General features: G+C 45.1%; 4 protein-coding genes across 7 annotated transcripts; 2 read left to right on the plus strand and 2 right to left on the minus strand.

The window, feature by feature from the left end:
- Nucleotides 1-1,153: 1,153 nt before the first annotated feature.
- On the minus strand, nt 1,154-2,258 carry rps29 (ribosomal protein S29). Its single transcript, XM_034527639.1, has 3 exons — nt 2,141-2,258; nt 1,537-1,636; nt 1,154-1,261 (listed from the first exon to the last, which is right to left on the minus strand). Exons 1-3 carry the CDS (start codon nt 2,200-2,202, stop codon nt 1,253-1,255), a joined length of 171 nt encoding a protein of 56 aa, XP_034383530.1. The 5' UTR covers nt 2,203-2,258; the 3' UTR covers nt 1,154-1,252.
- A 951-nt stretch (nt 2,259-3,209) lies between these two features.
- On the plus strand, nt 3,210-6,535 carry mgat2 (alpha-1,6-mannosyl-glycoprotein 2-beta-N-acetylglucosaminyltransferase). The gene is made up of 2 exons (XM_034528376.1): nt 3,210-3,337; nt 4,696-6,535. The coding sequence occupies exon 2, from the start codon at nt 4,964-4,966 to the stop codon at nt 6,383-6,385; it is 1,422 nt and encodes a 473-aa protein (XP_034384267.1). The 5' UTR covers nt 3,210-3,337; nt 4,696-4,963; the 3' UTR covers nt 6,386-6,535.
- Nucleotides 6,536-10,295: 3,760 nt separating this feature from the next.
- On the minus strand, nt 10,296-17,408 carry wdr20b (WD repeat domain 20b). Of its 4 annotated transcripts, none has more exons than XM_034527470.1 (5): nt 17,273-17,408; nt 16,283-16,646; nt 13,583-13,765; nt 11,889-13,412; nt 10,296-11,578 (listed from the first exon to the last, which is right to left on the minus strand). In XM_034527470.1, exons 2-5 carry the CDS (start codon nt 16,529-16,531, stop codon nt 11,522-11,524), a joined length of 2,013 nt encoding a protein of 670 aa, XP_034383361.1. In that variant the 5' UTR covers nt 16,532-16,646; nt 17,273-17,408; the 3' UTR covers nt 10,296-11,521. The 4 variants fall into 4 exon arrangements, with proteins under 4 accessions (XP_034383361.1, XP_034383363.1, XP_034383360.1 ...); XM_034527472.1 differs by having other exon boundaries at nt 16,468-16,646; nt 17,198-17,285; XM_034527469.1 differs by having other exon boundaries at nt 17,198-17,285.
- Nucleotides 17,409-18,684: 1,276 nt separating this feature from the next.
- hsp90aa1.1 (heat shock protein 90, alpha (cytosolic), class A member 1, tandem duplicate 1) lies at nt 18,685-23,047 on the plus strand. The gene is made up of 11 exons (XM_034526963.1): nt 18,685-18,851; nt 19,681-19,827; nt 19,943-20,309; nt 20,415-20,548; nt 20,642-20,947; nt 21,048-21,213; nt 21,353-21,543; nt 21,640-21,787; nt 21,895-22,163; nt 22,251-22,584; nt 22,703-23,047. The coding sequence occupies exons 2-11, from the start codon at nt 19,681-19,683 to the stop codon at nt 22,810-22,812; spliced, it is 2,172 nt and encodes a 723-aa protein (XP_034382854.1). The 5' UTR covers nt 18,685-18,851; the 3' UTR covers nt 22,813-23,047.
- Nucleotides 23,048-23,313: the final 266 nt, after the last annotated feature.

Consider the following 23,313-nt stretch of genomic DNA (forward strand, 5'->3'; position numbering starts at 1 on the left):
AGCATTGAGTCGTGAAGTGCTGCTGCCACCTAGTGCTTCACACTTGACCTTCTGCCTCAAGAGGACAAAAGAAACATGACGAATGACTTCTACATGGATCTGCATATGGGATCCCACTTGCCAAGGTGCCTTACGGAAGAGAATTGATTACAAAAAAATTTAATTGAGAGAGAATACCACTATTTCTGAGGTAAGCGTGACAATATTTAATGTTTGGAAGCCGAAGACACTCGGCACCAAAGCAATTAGCCGCGCTACAGGGGACCTATCAGGTTTCATTCATCTCGAACAAGAACGACATCACAGCACGGGAGCAATTCCTGGATGTGTGTGGGGGGGGGGGGGGGGGGGGGGGGGGGGGGGGGGGCATCGTTTCATGTGAATACATGCTGACTAAGGAATTAGTTTGCTCTTTACCGCGGTGCCATTTCTAATTATGTACAGCTGCAGGCATCAATTGTTCTACCTCCTTTCTGGTGAAAGAGCTCTGCAAATGGCCTTTTGTGGATCATTACCTAATCCAGTTTTATTGATTTTTGTTTAAACGTGGTAGCTTATATTTGGCATCAGAGCAGTGAAATTAGAACAGCAATTATATTCTTTAGTTTCCCTCCCATCAATGTTGTCGAATCTGTGCACCCAGGCGTTACACCCCAAATACAGATAAATACATACATTACCTAAAGAGTGAAAATAATTTCAAATGTAAAGCTCGACAACAGGCCGGCTATAAATATATTATGTACAATAACGCGTTTGTGGACGCTGCACTTTGTACCACTACAAGACGTTCAGACTGTATAGGCAATGTTGTTTTAAATGGAAAACGGTATAACAGCAATGCCACCGCAAACACTGGTTGAAGCAATAAAATGGTAAAGAAATGGCTTTGCGTAGTGATTATCCTTTTGATAATGTAATGTTAAGCAGTGTTGACAAGCATGTACCTTCCAGAGGATCGGATTGATTTAGAGGCAACTAGGATTATGTCTCCAGAGATCCGATATCTGTTCAGATATTCCTCACGTACAGCGCAGGATGCTCATTTCATAGTCACACTTTAAGTGATGCTAAGCGTGTCTGTTGCGATAGTCGCACGTTAGTCCTCACATCTTCCCTACAAACATACATAATAAGAAACCACAACAATGCATTTAGTTTGGACAAAAAAACACATTTATTTGCAGTGCTAAATTATCCCATCGTGGCCAGCCATCCAAAAGATCACTGGAGCCATCCGAGGAAGTGACATTTAGTCCAGCTGTGTGAAAAGAGGACAATGGAGGCATTAGTTACGGAGACATTCAGCATTGTTACACACTTGCTGTATGTACGAGTAAATTACTCACTTGGGAAGAATGTTGAATTAAAGCAAAGATGCCCTACGAAACTACCAATTCCCCACTTAACCGTTAGCATTTAAATAAAGTGTGTGCTTGGATGCGTCGTTGACAACCTGCCGGTATGTGATCGTAAGCCAACACTGTGTGGTGCAGTATTGTTGTAACTAGGATAACAGTGTGCAACACTACTTACCTTGACGAAACCGATGTCTTTAGCGTACTGCCTGAAGCACTGGCGGCACATGTTGAGCCCATATTTACGGATCAGACCGTGTCTGTTCGAGCAAACCCGGCTGGAGAAAAAAAGAGAGATTGGGTTAATATGTTTATCTTGTACATGGGGAAAAAATGTGCCTGTAGTTCGCATCTATCCGCACAAACTAACGTTACTAAGAGCGGAAGTTTCACGCTCACGCCGCAAAGTTAGTGATCCTTTATAGTCCGCGGCGCTCTGTGAAACACAGCCACGGTAGCTCACGACGTGAAGCTAGCTGTCACGAAACTAAATACACGATAACCAACTCCACGACTCTGGTTTCGACATGTTTTTTTTTTAAGCTTCATTGAGATTCAAGGAGTAGTTTCCGTTTCAGAATACAGCGAAGCGGCTAACTGACGCTGGTACGCTCGCGCGGCTCATCCTCCTCCGCCGTCGCCGCCATATTGGCTACGGCGCAGCTCCCACGCGGGTGGACTATTTGTGATAAATTCTCACGTATCGGGGTTCACAAAAACCTAAAAAACGACTCGTTCCTGCGCGCGCATCGATAATTTACAGATTTAAGGGCTTGACTGACCAGGATCGGGATCCCTGACCGAATTTTCTGGGGTGACTCCAGTAGAGTTGCTGGTGGCCCATCTTGTCTCTTTCGCTCGAGTGTCGGAAAGGAAGAAAGAGGGTTGCGCGTGCGCAAATGAAACTCTCCGAAGCCGCGTTTCCGGCCACGGGGGATTTGAGTGGCGCCACCTGGTGGTCGGCGAAAAACAGCCGCGTGCATCGGGACAGCCTTGAGGTGGCGCTACAGCCAAAGACATAAGAGGTTAATTTATGAGCGATGAAAAGAGGCATTTAAATGCACAGGAATGATGACATTAGGCTTAAGAAAGCTGTTCCTATAAAAAAAATGGAAGATTATACATAAGAATATATGCTATATTTGTTGATGAGCTAATATATTTGGTAATTTAGCCCAAAATAACGAATAGTTATTTCCTTATTATCTACACAAACTGCACGGCAGTTGTGATCCTAATTTGACACATTTGAGTAATCAAATGTTTAGAAAATTAAATTAAATTAAAATTTGATATAGATCATTAAAAAATAACAGGACGTGGTGGAACTCATCATGTTCCGGGTGTATTAACAACATGTGTTAGATGATTAACCTACCTTAAAGAGAGGAGTACAACTTGAAATACAGTGTCGTCAGACGGTGCCGTGTGTTTGTGAGCACACACACACCTCTTGTTCATATTCCTTATTTGTTTTTGGTGCCACATTGGAAATGCTGATGCAAATTATATTTGAAATTGCACAGGGTTGTGTGTAATCATGCAGGTTAGAATAATACTGTTCTAAAGAAAGAAACTTTATTCAATCAAGAATAGGGAGAAGTACAATGTAGAGAACATGTATATGTATAATATTATTACGCCTTGGTATTTGTTATTGGTATATATATATATACCCCTACATATTTATAGGGATAGTAAACCAATCCCACTCTAGGATGAGACGGCAGCAGGGATACATCATATCGGGTCTCTCGGCTGCCCCCCTCTGGCCCAGTGCATTGTGGGACATCGGCACGCAGTGGTTCCGTATTTGGGGAATCTTTCTTTTTTTTTTTTTTTTTTTTTTTTTTTTTACAGCCGACGCTAGCTGGAAGTTACGTCTCCATGCAGCCTGCATGAACGGTATGGAGGAAAATGGGACGCCGCCGTACTGATGTGTCTCGGTGAACGGACCCGCACGGCTCCTCCAGTTGTCGGTAAGCGGCGTGAAACGCGGTTGTTTTTGTGCGGGTGTTTTTCACGCCACCGGACGCGGTTGTTGACGGGGGGTTTTGGCAACGTTCGGGGCGGCCAGTAAGTTGCTAGGCTACGCCGTTGCTAGCTCGCCGTTAGCATTCTCGCGGATGGAGAGAAGCTGCGACGCCAACTGTTGTTTTTGTACTATTATTAATATTATTATTATTATTGTTTTCCACGGGAGCGTTTCGTGTCACGGAGTTAAAACAAACGGGAACGTTTATGGCATGTTTAGAGGAACCGAGCGACGCCGTTAGCTGGCTCGGTGTGACCGACAGCCACCAACGGCTGTCACTACAACGCATTGCATATTTACGCGAGAAGAAGACAGAAACCAAACGCACCACGCTGACGTTGTTGGATTAAAGCGAATGACGGTGTAATAAAACACATGTGGGGGGTAAAAGAACTGCAGTACTTTTAGCTGCAGGGACATGTACACGGCCCCAAACTACTGTCTTCAAAGTATATATATATATAGCTAGATATATTACTTTTTAACAGCATATATTTAGATACTATTACTATGTTAAAGTGCATGTTTATTATCATGTTATAGTAGTTACCAGGAATATATTAATTGATATTGTCACACACAGTAGATATCAAATGCCAAGCAGGGAGGACACAGATAAATAAAAGTGGAGACCATTTAATAAAGAAGACAAAGATGGAGGTTTGCTCAGCAGATCTGAGCAGAGAGAGAGGGGTGGCTGGCTGGCTGATGATCAATATTGATAATGCGGTTGAGGACAGAGATTTATGCAAAGGGAAAAAATATAGAAAACATGGGGCAATAATGAACATTGATGTTGTAGTTAACGGAAAGAGGAGGAAGTCGTTTCGGTGGTACTTTTTTCATCGTGACCGGTGTACCGTTATGTGAAAGGAAATGACTGTTGTTGATGTTGCTTTTTTAGAGCTTATAATAGCCACGTTATACAGGTCCAGATTTCTGTCCAAATTTAATTATTTATTTTTTTGGGGGGCTCCACAAGCTCATTCGTCTGCCGCATATCCAGGTATTCATTAGCAAATGGAGTTGGCTCGCTTTGCAGAGCTGAAACAATTAGTTGGTCGACAGAAAAGTAATCAATAACAATTTGGATAATCAGTTACTTGTATAATTGGTTTGCTCAAGCATTTGCTCATGAATAAAACATTATTTTTAAATGTCATTGGCTTTTCTGCATGCGTGTGCCATATTGTGAAAACCTATAGTAATTAAGATTGTTATAGTGATTACAGTCGTATTGCTCAGCCCCGACTCCCACGATGCACCTGCCTCCTATTGATTGATTTTTATTTTTCCATTTAGGTGGTACATGCACACTGCTACCTTGCTGCCTCCCGGCAACTGTCATGCCTTATGGAATATTCACCCACCACCAATGACATTGCAGCGGGACCCATGTTTACAACGACCGTTCATTTTGCTAACAAATAGCCTCATATTGGCTTCTTTTGAATTCGGCTCGCTCCCTTTGCAAAGCACACAATCATAAATTGCAACAAAAAAAACCCTGTGCTTGTTGTTATCGGCCGCGATCAACTTTTCTCCCTTCGCAAAGAGGCTGGCCCCTATCATGAGATTCCGAATCTACAAGAGGAAGGTGGTGATACTGACGGTGGTGGTTGTCATCTGTGGCCTGGCTTTCTGGAGCAGCGGAAGGCAGAAGAAGAGCGACGGCGGGTCGGTCCCCAAGGAAGCCGAGGCGGCGAAGAGAAGCAACAGCGTTAGCAGCAGCGTTAGCAGCAGCATTAGTAGCGTCAACAATCATATCCTGGTGCCGGCTACACCTGCAGTCGTGAGCAGGGCGCCTGCTCCGCTGCCTGTGATACAAGTGAATGACACGCACACGGAAAAGGCAAAGGACAAAGAGAAGATACCCAAACCAGAGGCCGACAACGCCACTCTAGTCTACCGCGGCATCGTCTTCCAGCTCAACTTCGACCAGACGATAAGAAATGAGGAGAAGTTCAAGGCGGCGCGACGGAAGGACGATTTGGTTGTGGTGGTTCAGGTCCACAACCGACCCGACTACCTGAAGCTATTAGTGGACAGCTTGCGGAAATCCCGAGGCGTGGAGAGCATACTGCTGATATTCAGCCATGATTACTGGTCCCCTGAGATAAATAAAGTGGTGGCCACTGTTGACTTTTGTCAGGTACTTCAGATTTTCTTCCCCTTCAGCGTTCAGCTGTACCCCCAGGAGTTCCCCGGACACGACCCCAACGATTGCCCCAGAGACATTCCCAAAAATGACGCCTTAAAGCTGGGCTGCATCAACGCGGAGTACCCCGACTCGTTCGGCCACTACCGCGAGGCAAAGTTCTCGCAGACCAAGCACCACTGGTGGTGGAAGCTGCACTTCGCATGGGACAGAGTCCGCGTCCTGAAGGAGCACAAGGGTGCGATGCTGCTGATCGAGGAGGACCACTACGTGGCCCCGGACTTTATCCACCTGTTGAAGCTGATGGCAGCTCTCAAAAGGGAGCATTGCGCCGACTGCGACATCCTCTCGTTGGGGAGCTACAGCCACATCGGCTACTCCAGCAAAGCCAACAAGGTGGAGGTGAAGGCCTGGAAGTCCACTGAGCACAACATGGGCATGGCTCTGAGCAGAGAGACGTACCAGAAGCTCATCCAGTGCACCGACACATTCTGCACCTATGACGACTACAACTGGGACTGGTCCCTGCAGCACCTGACCGTGTCCTGCCTGCCCGCCTACTGGAAGGTCATGGTGAGCGAGGCGCCCCGGGTTTTCCACGCCGGAGACTGCGGCATGCACCACAAGAAGACTTCCTGCATGCCCATCAGCCAGAAGACCAAGATCGAAAACATCCTGCAGGCCAGCGGGAACCAGTTGTTCCCAAAGAACCTGCTGATCACAAAGAGACTGCCGGCCAACGGGGCGGGAGGCGTGGCCCCGCATGTGAAGAACGGGGGCTGGGGAGATATCAGGGACCATGAACTCTGCAAGAGTTATGTTCGATTACAGTGACCTTAATTGCTACCATTATATATTACTGTCTCTTTTGCATCCTCCCTATAAAGAAAAGAAAAAAGCCTTTTAAAAGTAAATCTTTATGGACTATTCTTCCTATTGCCTGTTTTACCGGACTGTTAAAAAAATAAATAAAGACGAATGTTGGATTTCTGGCTTCTTTAACACAAATATGTCTTCGCAGCTAATTATTTACGTAATTCCATCTTTGTTTTGTAAGTTGTAATTAACAACAAAAACATACCAAACAATTTATTGTCGTGTTTTCTCTCCCAACGCTTTCAGATCGGTTGCTCTTCATGTTCCCAAAAATGATGACAAACTCAGAAATAGTGAGCAGGCAAGTGCCCATCAGGGTAAATCTCTGGATTTAGCAATCCCACCATGCATGCATAATTAATTGGAAGATATTTATACCACATAAATGTGCTGAGATCAAAGTAGATCCTTAGAGACACCTTGTTCTATTTACATAATCCCCCCCACACACTTGTCTTATTTTCAACAGGTTTTCTAGAGTCTCATTACTCCTGCAGACTGCAGAAAGGGGCGTGACTTGAAGCACGCAAAGTGATGCGTTCAAGACACGTGGCCGCGTGGAGGAAAAAAAAAAAACAGCGTGTTTTGACAGGACTGTCAGTGCAGGCCGTGTGTTGTATTCTGTTGCGGTGCATCACCGTCCAGCCCCGGGCACAACACGCCCGTATCTTTTGTGCAGAGATTTTTTTTTATTTGATTTGATTTTTTTGATTTCACACGCGAATGCACACGCGTTTGCATCTGGAGGAGCTCCACAGAAAAAAAACAATACAACTTTGTTGTCGCCGTCGGAGGCGCATTTACATTTTAAGTGCTCAGACCTCAGCTCGGTATCGATGGTTTCCGCGAGGGCCCCCCCCCCCCCTCCCCGGGCTTGGTGTCTTCTCTGAAGCCCCCCCCACCCCCCCCCCCCGGAAAAATGCTTAACAATGAAATAATACTGCAACGGTATCGCTGACTTTTTGGATGCATACCATGAACACATGGCGTGACGCGGTAACTGCTGTGCCGAGCGGTCACGTGACACGCGGTGCAGCTGCTCCCACGGCGGAGGGGCCAACATAATTGGGCCCGCACCTCGAGGGAAATGGATGGCCGAGAATAGAATCGGGACTGGGGGAGGACAGTGGCACCGTGCTCTTGATTCGTGGCGACTAGCGGTTAACTGATGCTGGAGCTACTGCGATGAGCACGTGAGGGCCGGAAGAGAAACGAGAACACTCTTTTAATCCTTTGATGGCCCAATTATATGTGCTGTCCTTTTTATATCAACAATTAGTGATGCAGCATGTGTTTTTATTTTAAAAAAACAAGCAAAATTGATGAATATCTTACACAAAATTCTTTAAATATAGGCAGGTTAAGAAGTCAGTTATCATTTAAACGTAATCAATTGAGATATTCTGTGAGGAGGGGCTCTAATCATCCCTCTGAATGTGGAATAAAACCAATCAATCAATTTAATATTACATCATTTAATTATTTTCATGTATATACGTTTTTTTTAGTAAAGGTGAACCTGTAGATAATAATCACCCCTGCTGTGCTTGAGTGTCTTTCAGCTTATTGTTGTATTGTTTTGGTCCACTAATAGCAACCGGCTGCAAACAGCTGACACATAGTTAGTCACCAGAGTAATGATGTTTTGTTATTCCCTGTCCCTTCTTCTTTTTTTTTGTCCTAGCCCCAATTCCCTGACACACAGGCAGTTATCAAATTATGTTAATGCACAAGGTGCTTTGTGTACAATTACCAAGTCCGAGCTCCCCGTGTTGCCAAATGCCAACGCAGCCATTTTAAAGACGGGGCTCGGGTTCCAGTATTCAATTCATTTATCATCCTGTTTATTATCCCGGCTACTTCCTGACACATAACTCATCCCTTCATTTGTGAACTCAACAATGGGCCTAATAAGTATATTCCTGTGGAATGTGTAACAAAAAACTAAATAGGTGAATTGGACATTTCCATAATTTGGATAGAATAGTTTACATTAATTTTTCTTTGACCAATATCTTAAACTGTCTGCTTATTGCAACGCGTCAACTGTCTGCTTATTCTTCAGGCCTGTGGCTCGGAGAGAGAGAGAGAGTATTAATCATTCATAGCCGTTGCACACATTGCTAGGTAAACAAAACCCCGGGTCAATAAATAGAGGCATGCAGACGAGGGAATTGCATCACTGAGAAAATGATTAAAGCAGGACCTCACAGAAGATAAGATTCTCTCATTTCATTGAATTCTAATCAAGTGGGACCCATCCTCCACCCCCTCTCTCCCCCAAGGATGCAAGATAAATGTAGTTGTTTCCCAAGCTCAACAGACCTTTGATTGCCATTCAAATGGGGGGGGGGGGGGCGACAGGCCTCCGTCAGAGACCTGTCGCTCGCTGACTGACACCCTGACGAGGGAGGTCGCTGACCCCCTTCTCCGACCTTCTGCCCTCACCACGAAGCCACAGGCGGCTTAATGGCTGCGAGTGCTCGTGTTTCCTTCTAAAAAGTAACTCATCAATTATGGAGGAGCAGCTTTATCCCCCCACTTGGAATATAAAATATATATGAAGTTGTGTGGCGAAGTATTAGGGGAGAGAAAGAGAGAGATTAGTGCAGGTTCACTCAATGAGCTGTGGGGAAATCTAAAGCTCTCATTTGACTGGGCGACACTGCCACCTAGTGGCCAACCACAAACTGGTAATTGTGATGTATGTGGAGGAATAGAAGACAGTTAAAAAGCCATTGATTAAAAACCACTTAATGGAATTCAGTCGTTTTTTCCACCTCTGCTTAATTCTCCTATTGTGACATCTACTGTAATACTTTGTCTCTCTGCTGTTTGTTGTTATATATATATATATATGTTTTTATCAACATGCAGATTTATGTGGCCTCACGTAATTCAGCTCCACACAAATATAATTAAAAAAAATAAAATATCAGTATGTCCCGCACGCCGGCATGTTTTCTCTATTCTGACCCACAATCCTTTGCACAGCGGACACGCGAGCAAGAGGGTCCGAATTCATACTTAAAAGGCCAAGAAGAAAACAAGTATAAAGAAGAAATACAGTCTCGTGTGATATAATGAGTTGCATAGCGGACACGGGCTGAGTGCCAGCAGGAGACCCGGTAGATGAGCGCGTGGGCGGAAGCATGGAGGTGTATTCCCCAACTAATGAAAGCCACTGATCCAATGCGGTGAGCACGCGCACACAAACACACACACACTGAATAAAGTCACACAGATGGAACATGTAATCTGTCAAAGCTGTTTTTAATAGGCGTCACATGGAAGGGGGGGGGGGGGGGGGGGGGGGAACAAAAAAGCTCCCACTGTTAAATATCCTCGGTCTTGCTATGTGGGCGTTTTTTTGTTGTTGTTGTTGAGGAAAACAAAAAAGAAAAACACCTCGAGCACACCATCGCGCGTGTCACGTTTGCGTTAAGTTGGTTTTCAACACAGTGGCAAATGTTTTGTTCAGCAAATGTACTCACAGAAACTCACAGGTCGCAGCACCGTGTGCAGAACATGGTCGTCTGTTATTTGTTAGTTAAAGTGAATTCACACACATGTTGATGGATGGGACTGGGGAGGGGAGGGGAGGGGAGGGGAGGGGGGGGCTCTATGCCAGCGATACTCTTCCTGTGGTTTACCTGAGCTCGGGAGTGATGGCTGAATTAGGCCGCCGCGTCTGCGCCTGCGCGCCAGTGTTGTAAAAGGAATCTGCAGCGACAGGCCAGCTAGCATTCAGCACTACCTGTTAGATAGGAGGAGTTCATAGACGTGTCCTATACCAAACGGTTCATTAATAAAAATACACCTGAATTCTCTTTATGTACAACAGAAAAGAAACATTTTCACCTGCATATTCAAGAGTCATTTAATATTAGGTATAGATCTTCTGTATTAGAAATATCACTATTTTCTGAAATAAGGATCTTTGCACTAATGTAATAATGATCATTTCACCCATAAATCATTGAAGTACAATATTTACATATAATACAGAGCCCATTTAATCTGAAACAATATTAAAATAAATGTTCAATAGATACAAAGGTTTTCTTTTTAAATTCTATTTATATATTTCAACCTTGTCAAGGAGTCCTTACACACTCCAAAAAATGTAAAGCCATTCTCCTCTAACAAACTACTAAGTGCAAACAATTTTTTTTTTCCATATATAAAAAACTATGATTGCAGCATCCAGCGTTGAGACAGAGGGCAATAAGAAGCCGTTTTCCCCCCCCAAGTGCTTCCAAAGCGGTCTTCAAAATGTTTTGCTTGTTTTCCACAGTCACAAATTCAAAATGGAGGGGGTGGGGGGAACCAAAAGCAACAAGAGTGAAAGAAAAAGAAAAAAGATCTGTGCAAATACACTTTAAAGTGTGATACTACTGATTTAAAATATTTGTAAAGGAAGTGAAAGGCTCCAGTTTCTCTTGAACAGGTGTTCAGGTTCTGGAGCTGCACGAGAGATCGCCCAGGAAGTGAAAACAATGAAAGATGTGGCTGCTGCTCCAAAAAATGTTTTAAAAAAAAATCCCTCATCTAATTCCCTTTTTGTTTTCCGTGAATACATTTGAAGAAACAAAATATAGGGGAAAGATCTCCGAATTAAACCCACAGAAAAAGGTCAGGTTGAGGCATCACAACAATGCTTACAGCATGTCTAGTCTTTAAAAGATCTACAGGCACAAAGGATTGGGTACTAGAGTTTGTTATTTTTAGACTAGACACGACTTGATATGACCGTAGATGGAACAACGAGCCAGCGAGAACATCCCTCCCATAAACCTCCTGGACGATTTAAAGCTTGCCATCTTACTTCCAATAGCACCCTTTTTTTTTTCTTTTTTTCCACGCCCAGACAACAGGGCGTCAAGTTTTTTCGAACCTGTGGCTTGGCCAACGTTGCTTGTGTGAGCATGAGCGGTAACATCGGGATGGTGGTACTGATGAGAATGAAGGTGAACACTGGAGGTCGTGTGGTGTGCGTGTGAGACAGTATGTGAAGAAGCGCCGCAGGACCTTGGCCTTGGTCTTCCCCGTCTCTGTTGCATGGAGCTGTCATTAGCAGCACCAGCACTGGGGCTATACTACTGTTCCACTGGGGGAGTTGGCTGGGTTGTTTTGAGATGATAGCAAACCCTGCGGAGAGACAGATAACACACATTGATAACAAACAGTGTTACTCGAACGTATTAAAAAGAGAGGCAGAATAGCGAGGCCACGAGGTTTACTGATGGAGAAAAATGTGCTGTTAACCATCAAAATGTGGAGGGCCTAAGTGTAAATCTCGCGTGAAATAACCAAAACCTTTTTGGCTGCACAGAGTGGCGACAACGGCTTCTGAATGCAGAGGAAGAAGAAGAGAGAAAAAAAAAAAAACGCCCGCGCTCGAGACAATGCAAGCCAAGAGGCGTCACATGACAGTGTCCTCGAGAGGCCCGTCACTCACCACTTTCCCGGGCCTAGCCCATGTGCAAACGAAACCCTCCTGACAGGCTGTTACCAGACAGTCCTCAAGGAAGATTAACACAGTGAGTCTCTCGTGAGCGATCTTCTTGCACACCAGCGGCTCGAGCAGCGGCACGTCCTGCATGCGCGGGCACAGCAGGGTGCCCAGAGTCTTAGCGGCTTCCGCTTTTGCCGTCCGTGTCGAGCTGAGCTGGTTGAGCTTGTCGCTGCTCTTGCTGCTGATGTGACCCATGCTGTGGTTCCGCTTGTGGTCCTTCTCGTGGCGCTCCTTGCGCGAGTCGTGCAGCGACAGGGTGGCGAACTTGCTGACGCCAGTGGCGATGAAAGCGCTGTCAATGATGCTGTTGGCCTTGGTGGTGGTGGTGGTGGTGGTGGTGGTGGTGGTGGTGGCGGTGGTGGTTGTGGAGGCGGCTGTGGTGGTGGTGGTGGTGCTGCTGCTGCTGTTGCTGCCTGTGTGACTGTTGGGGGTGCTGGCCCCTGTTGGGTTGGAAGAGTGTGGCAAGCTGTTGGACCGAGGCAGGGTGTTGGAAAGGGAGTTAGGTGGGTTGCCACTGGTACTGCTATTACTCGTATTGTCTTTACCATTGGTGCCACTGGGATTAGTGGCGGGTACAGTAGCGGTAGCGGGAGCAGTAGCAGCAGTAGTAGTCGTCGATGTTGTCGTAGCAGTAGTAGTTGTTGTTGTTTGTCCAGTGGCTGGAGGGCTTGTAGCACTCATAACATTAGTGTGAGTCCTAGTGCGGGACAGAGGCAGGTGAGGGAAAAGAATGTCCTCCGTTAGGTCCCACAGACACATTTGGGTGTCCTGGCCCACTGAGCCAAATCTGTAGGTCACACTGACGGGCCTACTGTCTGTCGAGTTTCTCTTAGAGAGACGAGAGTGCGCGCTGTTCGCTCTGTCTCTGCCCACGCCAAAGTGAATCTGCTCGAGGAATTCCTCGTCACTACCGCTGAACTCGGCAGGGGGGTCACCGTCCTCCACGCTGGTGGTACAGTGGTCGAATGCCACCACGCTCACCCACGACTTGTGACCGTGCCCCCGCGCGATCACTCTGCAGTCTGAAAACGACCACACCGTCACCAGGTCGTCCTCCCCTCCCGCCACAATGTACCGTCCGTCCGGGCTCCAGCACACGCACAGCAAGCCGCCGAAGTAGCTCTTCATCGTGCCGTGGAGCTCCGCCGCGTCGAAGCCGAACACCCGCAGGAAGCCGTCCTGGCTGGCGCAAGCCAGAAACTTGCCATCCGGGGAGAAGGCGAACTCATTGAGCGCCCCTTCGCCCACGGTCCAGCGCAGCAGCGGGTTGCGAGCCGACTTGCTCTTGCAGGTATGCACAGCATAGTTTTCACCCTGCTTGAGAAGCTGGTAGTGAGGTGCCGTGGTGCCGCAGGTGTTTTCCACGTTGTACAAATACATGCTGCCACTGGAGTGAGCCACCAGAAACAAGCTCTCTGAACCAGGAACCCATCGTACACACGTTACTCGCGACTTGTCTATAAGTCTCTGGAGGGAGAAAGAAGAGAAAAAAAAAGAAAAAAGGACAATGGTCAGCTCGTTATTCCAATATTTACAAACTGTGGACAACTGAAACTAAATATAACAATGATTTAAGTTGTCTATATATCTTTTAGTTGGCCTCAGCATCAGAACACCAGACGCTGAAAGGAACCCACCTCTTCATTGAAGAGTTTGCTGGTTTCCTTCTTTATCGGGTCGATGAGCTGCACCTGGCCCGCCGAGAAGCCCACCAGCAGGGAGACGCTCTCTGCCGTGGCCGTGATGGGGTTGAAGTCATGACACGTGGGCTGCGTTCCTTTGTATATCCTCTTGTCGATGGGCTTACTAAGATCAGCAGCCTAGAACAATGAGAAATGCACACAAATGAGTGGAAACAGTTTTTAAGTCTCATCCGTTTTGAAACTGCTTAGAAAGGACAAACAGCTGTGAAGGACACTCACTTGGCTACGAATTACTTGGGTTTCTAAACTATTTTTCAGATATTACCTAGTGTATTTATTTATTGAAATTGAAGATTGACTTATCTATTTAAATATTGAAATTTTATTTGATTATCTCAAACCACCAGGGGACAATTTACCCCAGATTAGAATGCCAGAAATGGGGCCAATCAAACTTAAAAGACACAACTTAAAAAAATAATAATAATTCAACTCTCTCAGTATTTGCTGGATACAAATATCTCCAGAGCATTGTGGGCCACCACCTACTCTTTGTCTTTGTCTACAAAGTGCCAAGTGTTATGCGTGTATATGATGTATTGTGACACATGGGGAGTCATTATCCAAAAATAGAGAGGACGAGCAGCCGAGCCAGACCATATACTGTTGGTTAACTGTTGACAACACAACTCAATTTAAATGAAACGTGACATGACAAAACGGTATACACACAAGCTAGCTATTCTCCCATATCATGTGACACAAGTTTTAATCCCATTATCTTTAACAGAACGACATTGATCATTACAAAACCGAACCTAATCATCAAAAGTATTTAGTTTCAATAAAGAAAAAGGAAGACGAGACAATTAGCTAAACCAGAAGTAGGTCTAAAAGGAACATGATATATAGATCTAATGAACAGAACTGCTAAACTGGCAGCAGGAGTGTATCTGGCACTGAACCAGTGAAAATATGATATATAAAATGACTTTGTTTTACTGCTGCAACGCTCTTGAGGTCGACTTTAATGCATTAAAAAAAGGGAGGCACAGGGAAAGCTGAGGGGATGCATTTAAAAAGCTTTCAAGTTTTTCAAAGTGAAGCTGCTTTAAATTAAATAAGGATCTTGAAGTGCTACACTTGTGACGATAAGCTTCCCCTATTGGCTAAAAATATTTTACACATACAAGACTTTGTTAAAAGAATGTACTATATTTTATCAATTAAATCAAACACGAGCTGCGTCTAGACTACTGGATGTCTGTACATACGACAACTCACTGGGGGAAGCAACTGTCTAACATTAGAATTAGAGGCAAGACACATTATCCATATATATATATATATATATATATATATATATATATATATACATACATACATACATACACATATATATATATACATACATACATACATATACACACACAAGAAGAGACAGGCTGAAAGAACAGATAAGCAATGTTTCCCCAGCTAATGTAATAACTGGGTGGGCCCCACTAATGTTGACAACTTATTCAATAATCCACACTAACAAATCAGGCAGCATGATTCATCAGCAACAGATAATAGTCTTCTGCATGCTATCAGAGCTGCAGCCATGCCTTACACGTTAGATATCCTGCAAACTCATTATTCAATGTCACGTCTAGTTGTTGACAAACCATGTTATCAATACAAAGTCTTAGTGTACTATAAATAAAATGTAGCCAATTGTGGTTAAAAACTGTTGCATTATATGCAGTTGCCCTAGAGATTATTACAAATATATCAAAAATATCACTGGTGCTGCTTTTAAAAGCAAAAGTGAATTAGCCGATTGCATATTCCAAAATAAAACCCTCTTTGCGCTGCCTTTTAGCTGGTTTGAGTCCACGTGAAAACAAATACAACTCTCATGGTCGAACTGTGCTGCGAGCACCTGGGCTGGATCAATAGCAGCAGAGTTCCCACAGAGAAGGCTGCTGATTGGGTATTCCGTCGCCGCTTCAGGGACAACCACATCACCCATCTCTGCTCAACGAGACCCCAACGTGGCTGGCTTCGTGCAAGCAACCGAACAAGAGGATCATATTGTATTACATCACACCCAAATCCTGACAATGGAGTGGACACATCATTACATCACGGAATAACAAAACGACCCCCCCACCTCCCTCCCCTCCAGTGCCGGTATCCCACAGCAACTACACAACGTGAACGCCGAAGTTGACCCTGCTGGTGGAGCACTGTTGACAACTTGTCACCCCGTATATGGCTTCGGGAGAACGAGAATAAACAAAACACCTCTTACGACATGACAAGACGAGGCTTCACCCCCGCCCCCTCAGAACCTCACCCCCCAACCCCCGCTAGTTGTCCACTACACTGGAAAATATGTCACAATTTTGACGCCGATAAAGCGCTCACGAAAAAAAATAAAACGTTCGGACTTTGAATCGCACGCGAGTCTCACCGAGGCAACTGAAGAAAAAAAAACATCCAACTGTGGCGACGTTAGCTAAGAATGCTAATTAGCCCCCTAACTTAGCTAGGTCTGCAACATGGCCTTGTCTTGACAACCTGCGCACTTCAATGACAGAAGCTAAGAGAGTTGACAGCCAGGGCGCGACACGTCTGAAGACGCCGAATCCAACGGGCGGCTCGTGGACCGCGCGGGGGCTTCGTCGCCGCGCGGTCGACATTGTTTACCTTTCTCACGCCTTTGTAGATATAAAAGTACAGTTCCCGGCCCACATTGAAACAGATCCTGTCGCCGTTGCCGGACTGGTCGTTTACATTGACGAAGGAGACCTTGACCGGGTTGGAGCCCTGCGAGTTGAAAGGCACCCTGTTCGGGCGGCTGTATTCGGAGTGCGTGAGGAGTTTGTAGACACCTTCTCGTGTGGTGAATTGAGTTTTAATTTCGTTCATCTCCTTCCCTCCTCCCTCCGCCGCCATCTTGGAAATTGGCGTTCATCCTTGTCCGAGCCCCGGATGTTACCCACTGCGCACGCGTAGAGCCGTTGGCCCCTGCAGCCATGCGTATAGAAGTATATAGTCATGTGAGGTAAACCTAGAAAAATAAACAGACCATATAAGTGTCGAAAACGGCTTCAAGACCAGTAACCCGCACCAAATGGACTATTTATACATAAATAATACACCTCATTGACAACGTGCACCTTTTTAATGCAGTTTCCTGCTAATAACAGACAATATAAGCAGGTGTAATCATGTAACGTTAAACATACATTATAATTATTGTATTATATATTATTGTGTTACCAACGCAGATACGATTGAATCAAAAGCCAATATAAAGTCGCAGTTGGATTGAAAAAGATAAAGCAAGTAACATTTTTGTTTCATATGTTAAGATTCACTGAAATTGTGTAGGATATTTCTATTTACCAAGGGAAAAGGATGCTTTAAATAACCATCATTTGAATGAATAAAAGAAAAGAAAAAACTCATTTCGAATACCATTGCTGAAAATAAAGAAATCCATTTAGACACAGAAGACACAAAGTTCTCATAGCCGGGATCCAGACTTGAGATTGACTTTGCTGTAAATACATTATTAAATTAAGGATATCTGATTATGAGCATTTCCAGGATACACACCGACACCATCCAGCTCTAAATTCCAGGAACATCCCTTCCTGTATCAATGCTCATTTCACACATGCGTGTACTCACCATCTTATTCTGGCAAACTATTTAACCTATATGGGGAATTTGGTTCTCCCCTTCAGACAATATTGGATATGTGATAGCATCAGTTCTCCATGTTTCTCAGTTACAGGAGCTGCTTCTAGTGTGGAAACATTTCGATTACGCAACAGATCTGTAGCAAATGAAACATACTGCCATCCATTGGTCAGCTGAGGGAACTCACACCCACACTGGACCAGATCATTCTAGTCTTCAATCTTACGCAATGATGTTTACAGTCCCATGTTTGAAAACCTGGTTTCTGAATTGTTTATGGTGTATTGGAAATGTTTTGGGGGGGGGGGGGGGGGGGGGGGTGTAGTGAGCCTGCACCTTTTCCTTTCTCTTGAGGCTCGGATGTCTCTCGTCTTGTCAATTTGCTAATCCTAATTATGTGGAATTACTATTCCCTGTGGAGCATCCCCTGGATTCCCTCCTAAGCCATGTGCAAGAAGTTAATTTTGACTGTCACAGTCTTGGGTTTTATTTAGTTTGTTTTCTGCTTTATTTTGAATTTTTCTCCCTCTTTTGTGCTCAGTTCACTTCACTTCCTGCCTTTGTGATTGTCGGTCGCGCCCCTAATTGGATCCTCCTGTGTCTATCACCTGCACCTCATCAGTGTATTTGAACCCTGTGCGTCTCAGTGTAGGTGGTTTTTCCTGCGTCTTCTTCTTGTATGTGCCCTGTTGGTATCCCTTATGGTTCTTCTGTAGTACCTGGTCCTGTTGTTTTTGCCCTTTCTGGATTTAGTTTGTTACACATTTTTGACTCCTCTGCCCTACCAGTTGTGTTTTGAAGATTTCCTTTAAACTCACCCTCAATTATCCCCCTAATACATTTTACAATAGATTTCAAAATTAGCAACAATGCATGCATGTGAAAGCCCAGGACAGGGCTTACATTGCAGTTGCTGCCAACAAACTCATGTTAAGGTGGCAGATTCTGTTTCCAAAGTCAATCTGGTGACAAAGGCCACAAGTTGTTCCTTTTTTACTACCGTGAAACCTTTGAGATTCACCCCAATCTTGCACGCCAAAAATAATAAATGGGCCTGCTGTCCACAGAAAGCCCTGTGGTATGTCTGTGTGTGGCTGCTCGACAGCAGCTGATAGCAAAATCACTTCACAGCTGTGACACTTACAGGGGGGGTATGGGGCCTAAGAGCTGGACAAGCTATCAGGAAAGTGCTCTATTTGAGTGACAGGCACTCCTTGTGACTCTGCAGCCCTATAAGGGCACATAAACTTTAGGGCTCTGGTGTCTCACCACCCCACCCCACCCCACCCTCCAGGCCTTTCCTCAACACCCCCCTTCACGTAGTGAACATATCTTCTGGAAGCTTCCATTCAGAAGGTTCCAGAACCCCTCCCCCCAATGTATAAAAAGACACCGGTGTGTAGTGGGGTCTGCATAGATTCACTTGAACACACCAAAAGAGAGTTACTGCTCACAGGAGGAGCAGCTCAGCACACACTTGGATCTCTTCAAGAAGAGAAGACAAGCTCAGTGATACATTTGAAGACTATCATCAAGAGGCAACTGATCTGAAAAGATTATATTCAAGGTAAGACTGAAGAGGACATTTTTATTATATCGTATTAAACTGGTGGCTTTAATGCTAGGAGTACGGGCAGAAGGGTACAAATACTTGCTGTTAATTAGAATACATGAACTTTAAACCACTAACTGACAGAAATGCACAAATATAGTAATGGAAAAAACACATGTGTGCAAGCACATGGCAAGCGGGGTGACCCTGGGTGTTAAAGTAATGGCGGATGAGCAGGCAAACCGGTTGGCACAAAGAACGGATACTGCAGTTTTACTTCTTTTGTTCAGAGAAGTATCAAACACATTGCAATAGTAGGGGGTTGATGTTTTTAAATTCAATGAAATCACAAAGATGGCAACTTTTTAAAAAAAAAATGTTATGGTCCTATTTTAATCATGAACACAAATGAGGAACAGAAGAAATGTTGTCCTTCGAGACAGATGCATTTAGTTTTGAATGCAAAGGCCTCACTCAAGACATTGCTGCTCTACAGTTAAAACCAGATTGTCTTCCATTTTTGAATTGTTCCTTCCTAAACTTAAAGGTGTTAAGTGACACATGGTGGAGGCTTTGGGAGGGGGTTGGGCAAAGCATCCCAACTCCGCCCATTTAGCAAATGGCAAGCCTCTGATTGACAGACGGAACATGTGTTCGTCTACCATCTGCAATAGCTAACCTCCTCATGCCACGAGGCTGCCTTTTTGTAAACGTTGTGGCGAAAGGGATTTCAAATGTAACTGCAGGAGATTAGTTTTGAGATATCCAACATTTTATTTCTGAGCAAATTAGTATATCTAAGCACAAGGAGCATAATTATGAAGAATAATGTCCTTTCTTTCAGATGCCTGCCGCTGGAACTGTCATGGAGGACGAAGTGGAGACCTTCGCCTTCCAGGCTGAGATCGCTCAGCTGATGTCCCTGATCATCAACACCTTCTACTCAAACAAAGAGATCTTCCTCAGGGAGCTCATCTCCAACTCCTCAGATGTAAATACAAACCAGCACTTTATCATACATCTTCCTTTTTTGCGTTTGCAAATGTACGCAGCTCTCGCACGGGTGCAAACATCGCAATGTTAACGAGCTCATCCCTTTCTCACAGGCCTTGGACAAAATCCGATATGAGAGCTTGACAGACCCCAGCAGACTTGAGACCTGCAAGGACCTGAAGATCGAAATCAGGCCCGACGAGCTCTCTCGCACCCTGACCATGGTTGACACGGGCATCGGCATGACCAAGGCCGACCTGATCAACAACCTGGGAACCATCGCCAAGTCTGGCACCAAGGCCTTCATGGAGGCTCTGCAGGCCGGAGCCGACATCTCCATGATCGGTCAGTTCGGTGTGGGTTTCTACTCGGCCTACCTCGTGGCCGACAAGGTGACGGTGATAACCAAGCACAACGATGACGAGCAGTACATTTGGCAGTCTGCGGCTGGAGGCTCCTTCACAGTCAAAGTTGACACTGGTGAGGTCCCACAGTGATACAATATTCAATATTTCTCATTATTAATATGATTTGTCTCGCAGCTGGGGCTCTGTGCTCATCGTTGTTTTTTATTGCTACTTTTAGGAGAGCCCATCGGCAGAGGCACCAAAGTGATCCTTCACCTCAAAGAAGATCAGACGGAATACTGTGAGGAGAAGCGCGTCAAGGAAGTTGTGAAGAAGCACTCTCAGTTCATTGGCTACCCTATTACACTTTATGTAAGTGCCATGAACAAACCTAGTGGTAATCAATGATATTGACACACTGAGACAAACCAATTCCTAAACCGCCACTTTTTCCACATATTCAAGGTGGCGAAAACGAGGGAGAAGGAAGTGGACCTTGAAGAGGGAGAAAAGGAGGAGGAAGTCGAGAAGGATGCCGCCGAGGACAAGGACAAACCTAAGATTGAGGACGTGGGCTCCGACGAAGACGAGGACACAAAGGAGAGCAAGAACAAGAGGAAGAAGAAGGTCAAGGAGAAGTACATCGATGCCCAGGAGCTGAACAAGACAAAGCCCATCTGGACCCGTAACCCTGATGACATCACCAACGAAGAGTATGGCGAGTTCTACAAGAGTCTGACCAACGATTGGGAGGACCACCTTGCTGTCAAGGTAAGCCGAGTCTAATGGCGATAAACATCCAATTACCTCTTCGCAAACCTGATCATGGATTCAAGCTAATAAATTCCTCCTTCATTCTTGTCTCTCGCAGCATTTCTCAGTGGAGGGCCAGCTGGAGTTCCGTGCCTTGCTCTTCGTACCCAGAAGGGCGTCCTTCGACCTCTTTGAGAACAAGAAAAAGAAGAACAACATCAAGCTGTACGTGCGCAGGGTCTTCATCATGGACAACTGCGATGAGCTCATCCCAGAGTACCTCAGTGAGTGACACATTGCGAACATTTACACACTATTTCTGGCTTTGATGTTATGCAGGCTAATTGTTAAGATTATTTTGTTTTAATGAATTGGGTTTGTCTATCTTTGGAAGGCTAAGCAGTCGTTATCTTCTCTCTTCAGATTTCATCAAGGGTGTGGTGGACTCTGAGGATCTGCCCCTGAACATCTCCAGGGAGATGCTGCAGCAGAGCAAGATCCTGAAAGTCATCCGCAAGAACCTGGTCAAGAAGTGCCTGGAACTCTTCACCGAACTGTCCGAGGACAAGGAAAACTACAAGAAGTGCTACGAGCAGTTCTCCAAGAACATCAAGGTAGGTTGATGCATCTGAAATGGATGTCTTTAGCCTTCAGATAAAAATAAATCTGAGGTTTAACGTTGACTATTTGCAACAATTTTCCTGTATCAGCTTGGCATCCATGAAGACTCTCAGAACAGGAAGAAGCTGTCTGAGATGCTGCGCTACTTCACCTCGACCTCTGGAGATGAGGTGGTTTCCCTGAAGGACTATGTTTCACGCATGAAGGACAACCAGAAACACATCTACTACATCACAGGTTAGCAATTCAACTCCTTTTTTTTTTTGATTTTTCTTCAAAGTTTTCTCAAAACAGATTTGATAACTAGCGTATTGATTCAATGAATTCCACATTAACTTCCACAGGTGAGACCAAAGACCAGGTGGCCAACTCTGCCTTCGTGGAGCGCCTTCGCAAAGCCGGCCTCGAGGTCATTTACATGATCGAGCCCATCGACGAGTACTGTGTCCAGCAGCTGAAGGAGTATGATGGCAAGAACCTGGTCTCGGTGACCAAGGAAGGCCTGGAGCTGCCCGAGGACGAGGACAACCTGAAGAAGCAGGAGGAGCTCAAAAACAAATTTGAGAACATTTGCAAGATCATGAAGGACATCCTGGACAAGAAGATTGAAAAGGTAAATAAAACCATCCATCTAAATGTTGCAGTACGGCCGATTTTCTTGTTTGATCACGACAATAATGCAACATTTTATTATTGACAGGTCACGGTCTCCAACCGCCTGGTCTCTTCCCCCTGCTGCATCGTCACCAGCACCTACGGCTGGACCGCCAACATGGAGAGGATCATGAAGTCTCAGGCCCTGAGGGACAACTCCACCATGGGTTACATGACGGCCAAGAAGCACCTCGAGATCAACCCTCTGCATCCGATCGTTGAGACCTTGAGGGTGAAGGCGGAGGCCGACAAGAACGACAAGGCCGTGAAAGACCTGGTCATCCTTCTGTTCGAGACCGCCCTGCTCTCTTCAGGATTCACTCTGGAGGACCCACAGACGCATGCCAACCGCATCTACAGAATGATCAAGCTGGGTCTTGGTAAGTTTTCTTTTTTCCCCCCATGACCGGTGACTTTTCAGGGAATTGGTCGGCTAATTATATGCCTCCATTAATAAGTGGCTTTGGTTTTGCTAACGAAATGCTATCTCATTCACAGGCGTCGACGATGACGATTCTACAGTCGAGGACCTCACTCACCCTGCCGAGGAAGATATGCCAGTCTTGGAAGGAGACGAGGACACATCAAGAATGGAGGAAGTTGACTAAAAATACTGAATGACTCTTTCCTGCTTTCTTGTTTTTGTAATTGTGTTACTTCTTCAAATAGACATGTCACTCTGACACAACTACCCTTAGTCAATACAGCTTATTTAATGGTATAAATGTCGGCCACGGTGTGGCTTTGTCTATCAAGCTGCTCATCTACAACTACTGACAACCATTAAGAGTAATATAAAGTCACTGAATTTGACTTGATGTCTCTTTTTGTAATAACTACATTTCTTTTATAAAAATGCATTCAAATTTGTAATAAAAAAAAATATTCTGAAATATGACCATCTCAGTTACCAAGTCCATTACTTGTCCAACTAATTGTTTGGTTCCTATATTGGTTGAAAAGGGACACACACACACACACACACACACACACACACACACACACACACACACACACACACTGCAAGTGAAGTAACTAAACACACTGCCTCGGTTCATTCGAATTCATCCACCCCTTTCCCCCGTTGTCCCGCCTTCCCCGGCGCGCGC

This window comes from Cyclopterus lumpus, chromosome 24 (assembly GCF_009769545.1).
Source record: "Cyclopterus lumpus isolate fCycLum1 chromosome 24, fCycLum1.pri, whole genome shotgun sequence".
Taxonomy (NCBI): Eukaryota; Metazoa; Chordata; class Actinopteri; order Perciformes; family Cyclopteridae; genus Cyclopterus; species Cyclopterus lumpus.

Bases quoted from the DNA above. Each gene is read 5' to 3' on its own strand.
- hsp90aa1.1 (XM_034526963.1), top strand. From the start codon at position 19,681: ATGCCTGCCGCTGGAACTGTCATGGAGGACGAAGTGGAGACCTTCGCC. The intron at 19,828-19,942 runs GTAAATACAAAC...CCTTTCTCACAG, and splicing joins TCATCTCCAACTCCTCAGAT to GCCTTGGACAAAATCCGATA. The intron at 20,948-21,047 runs GTAAGCCGAGTC...TGTCTCTCGCAG, and splicing joins AGGACCACCTTGCTGTCAAG to CATTTCTCAGTGGAGGGCCA.
- wdr20b (XM_034527470.1), bottom strand. From the start codon at position 16,531: ATGGCGGCGGAGGGAGGAGGGAAGGAGATGAACGAAATTAAAACTCAA. The intron at 13,413-13,582 runs GTGGGTTCCTTT...TTCTCCCTCCAG, and splicing joins GCAAACTCTTCAATGAAGAG to AGACTTATAGACAAGTCGCG. The intron at 11,579-11,888 runs GTGAGTGACGGG...GTCTCTCCGCAG, and splicing joins GGGCTAGGCCCGGGAAAGTG to GGTTTGCTATCATCTCAAAA.
- mgat2 (XM_034528376.1), top strand. From the start codon at position 4,964: ATGAGATTCCGAATCTACAAGAGGAAGGTGGTGATACTGACGGTGGTG.
- rps29 (XM_034527639.1), bottom strand. From the start codon at position 2,202: ATGGGCCACCAGCAACTCTACTGGAGTCACCCCAGAAAATTCGGTCAG. The intron at 1,637-2,140 runs GTCAGTCAAGCC...TTTTTTCTCCAG, and splicing joins GGTCAGGGATCCCGATCCTG to CCGGGTTTGCTCGAACAGAC.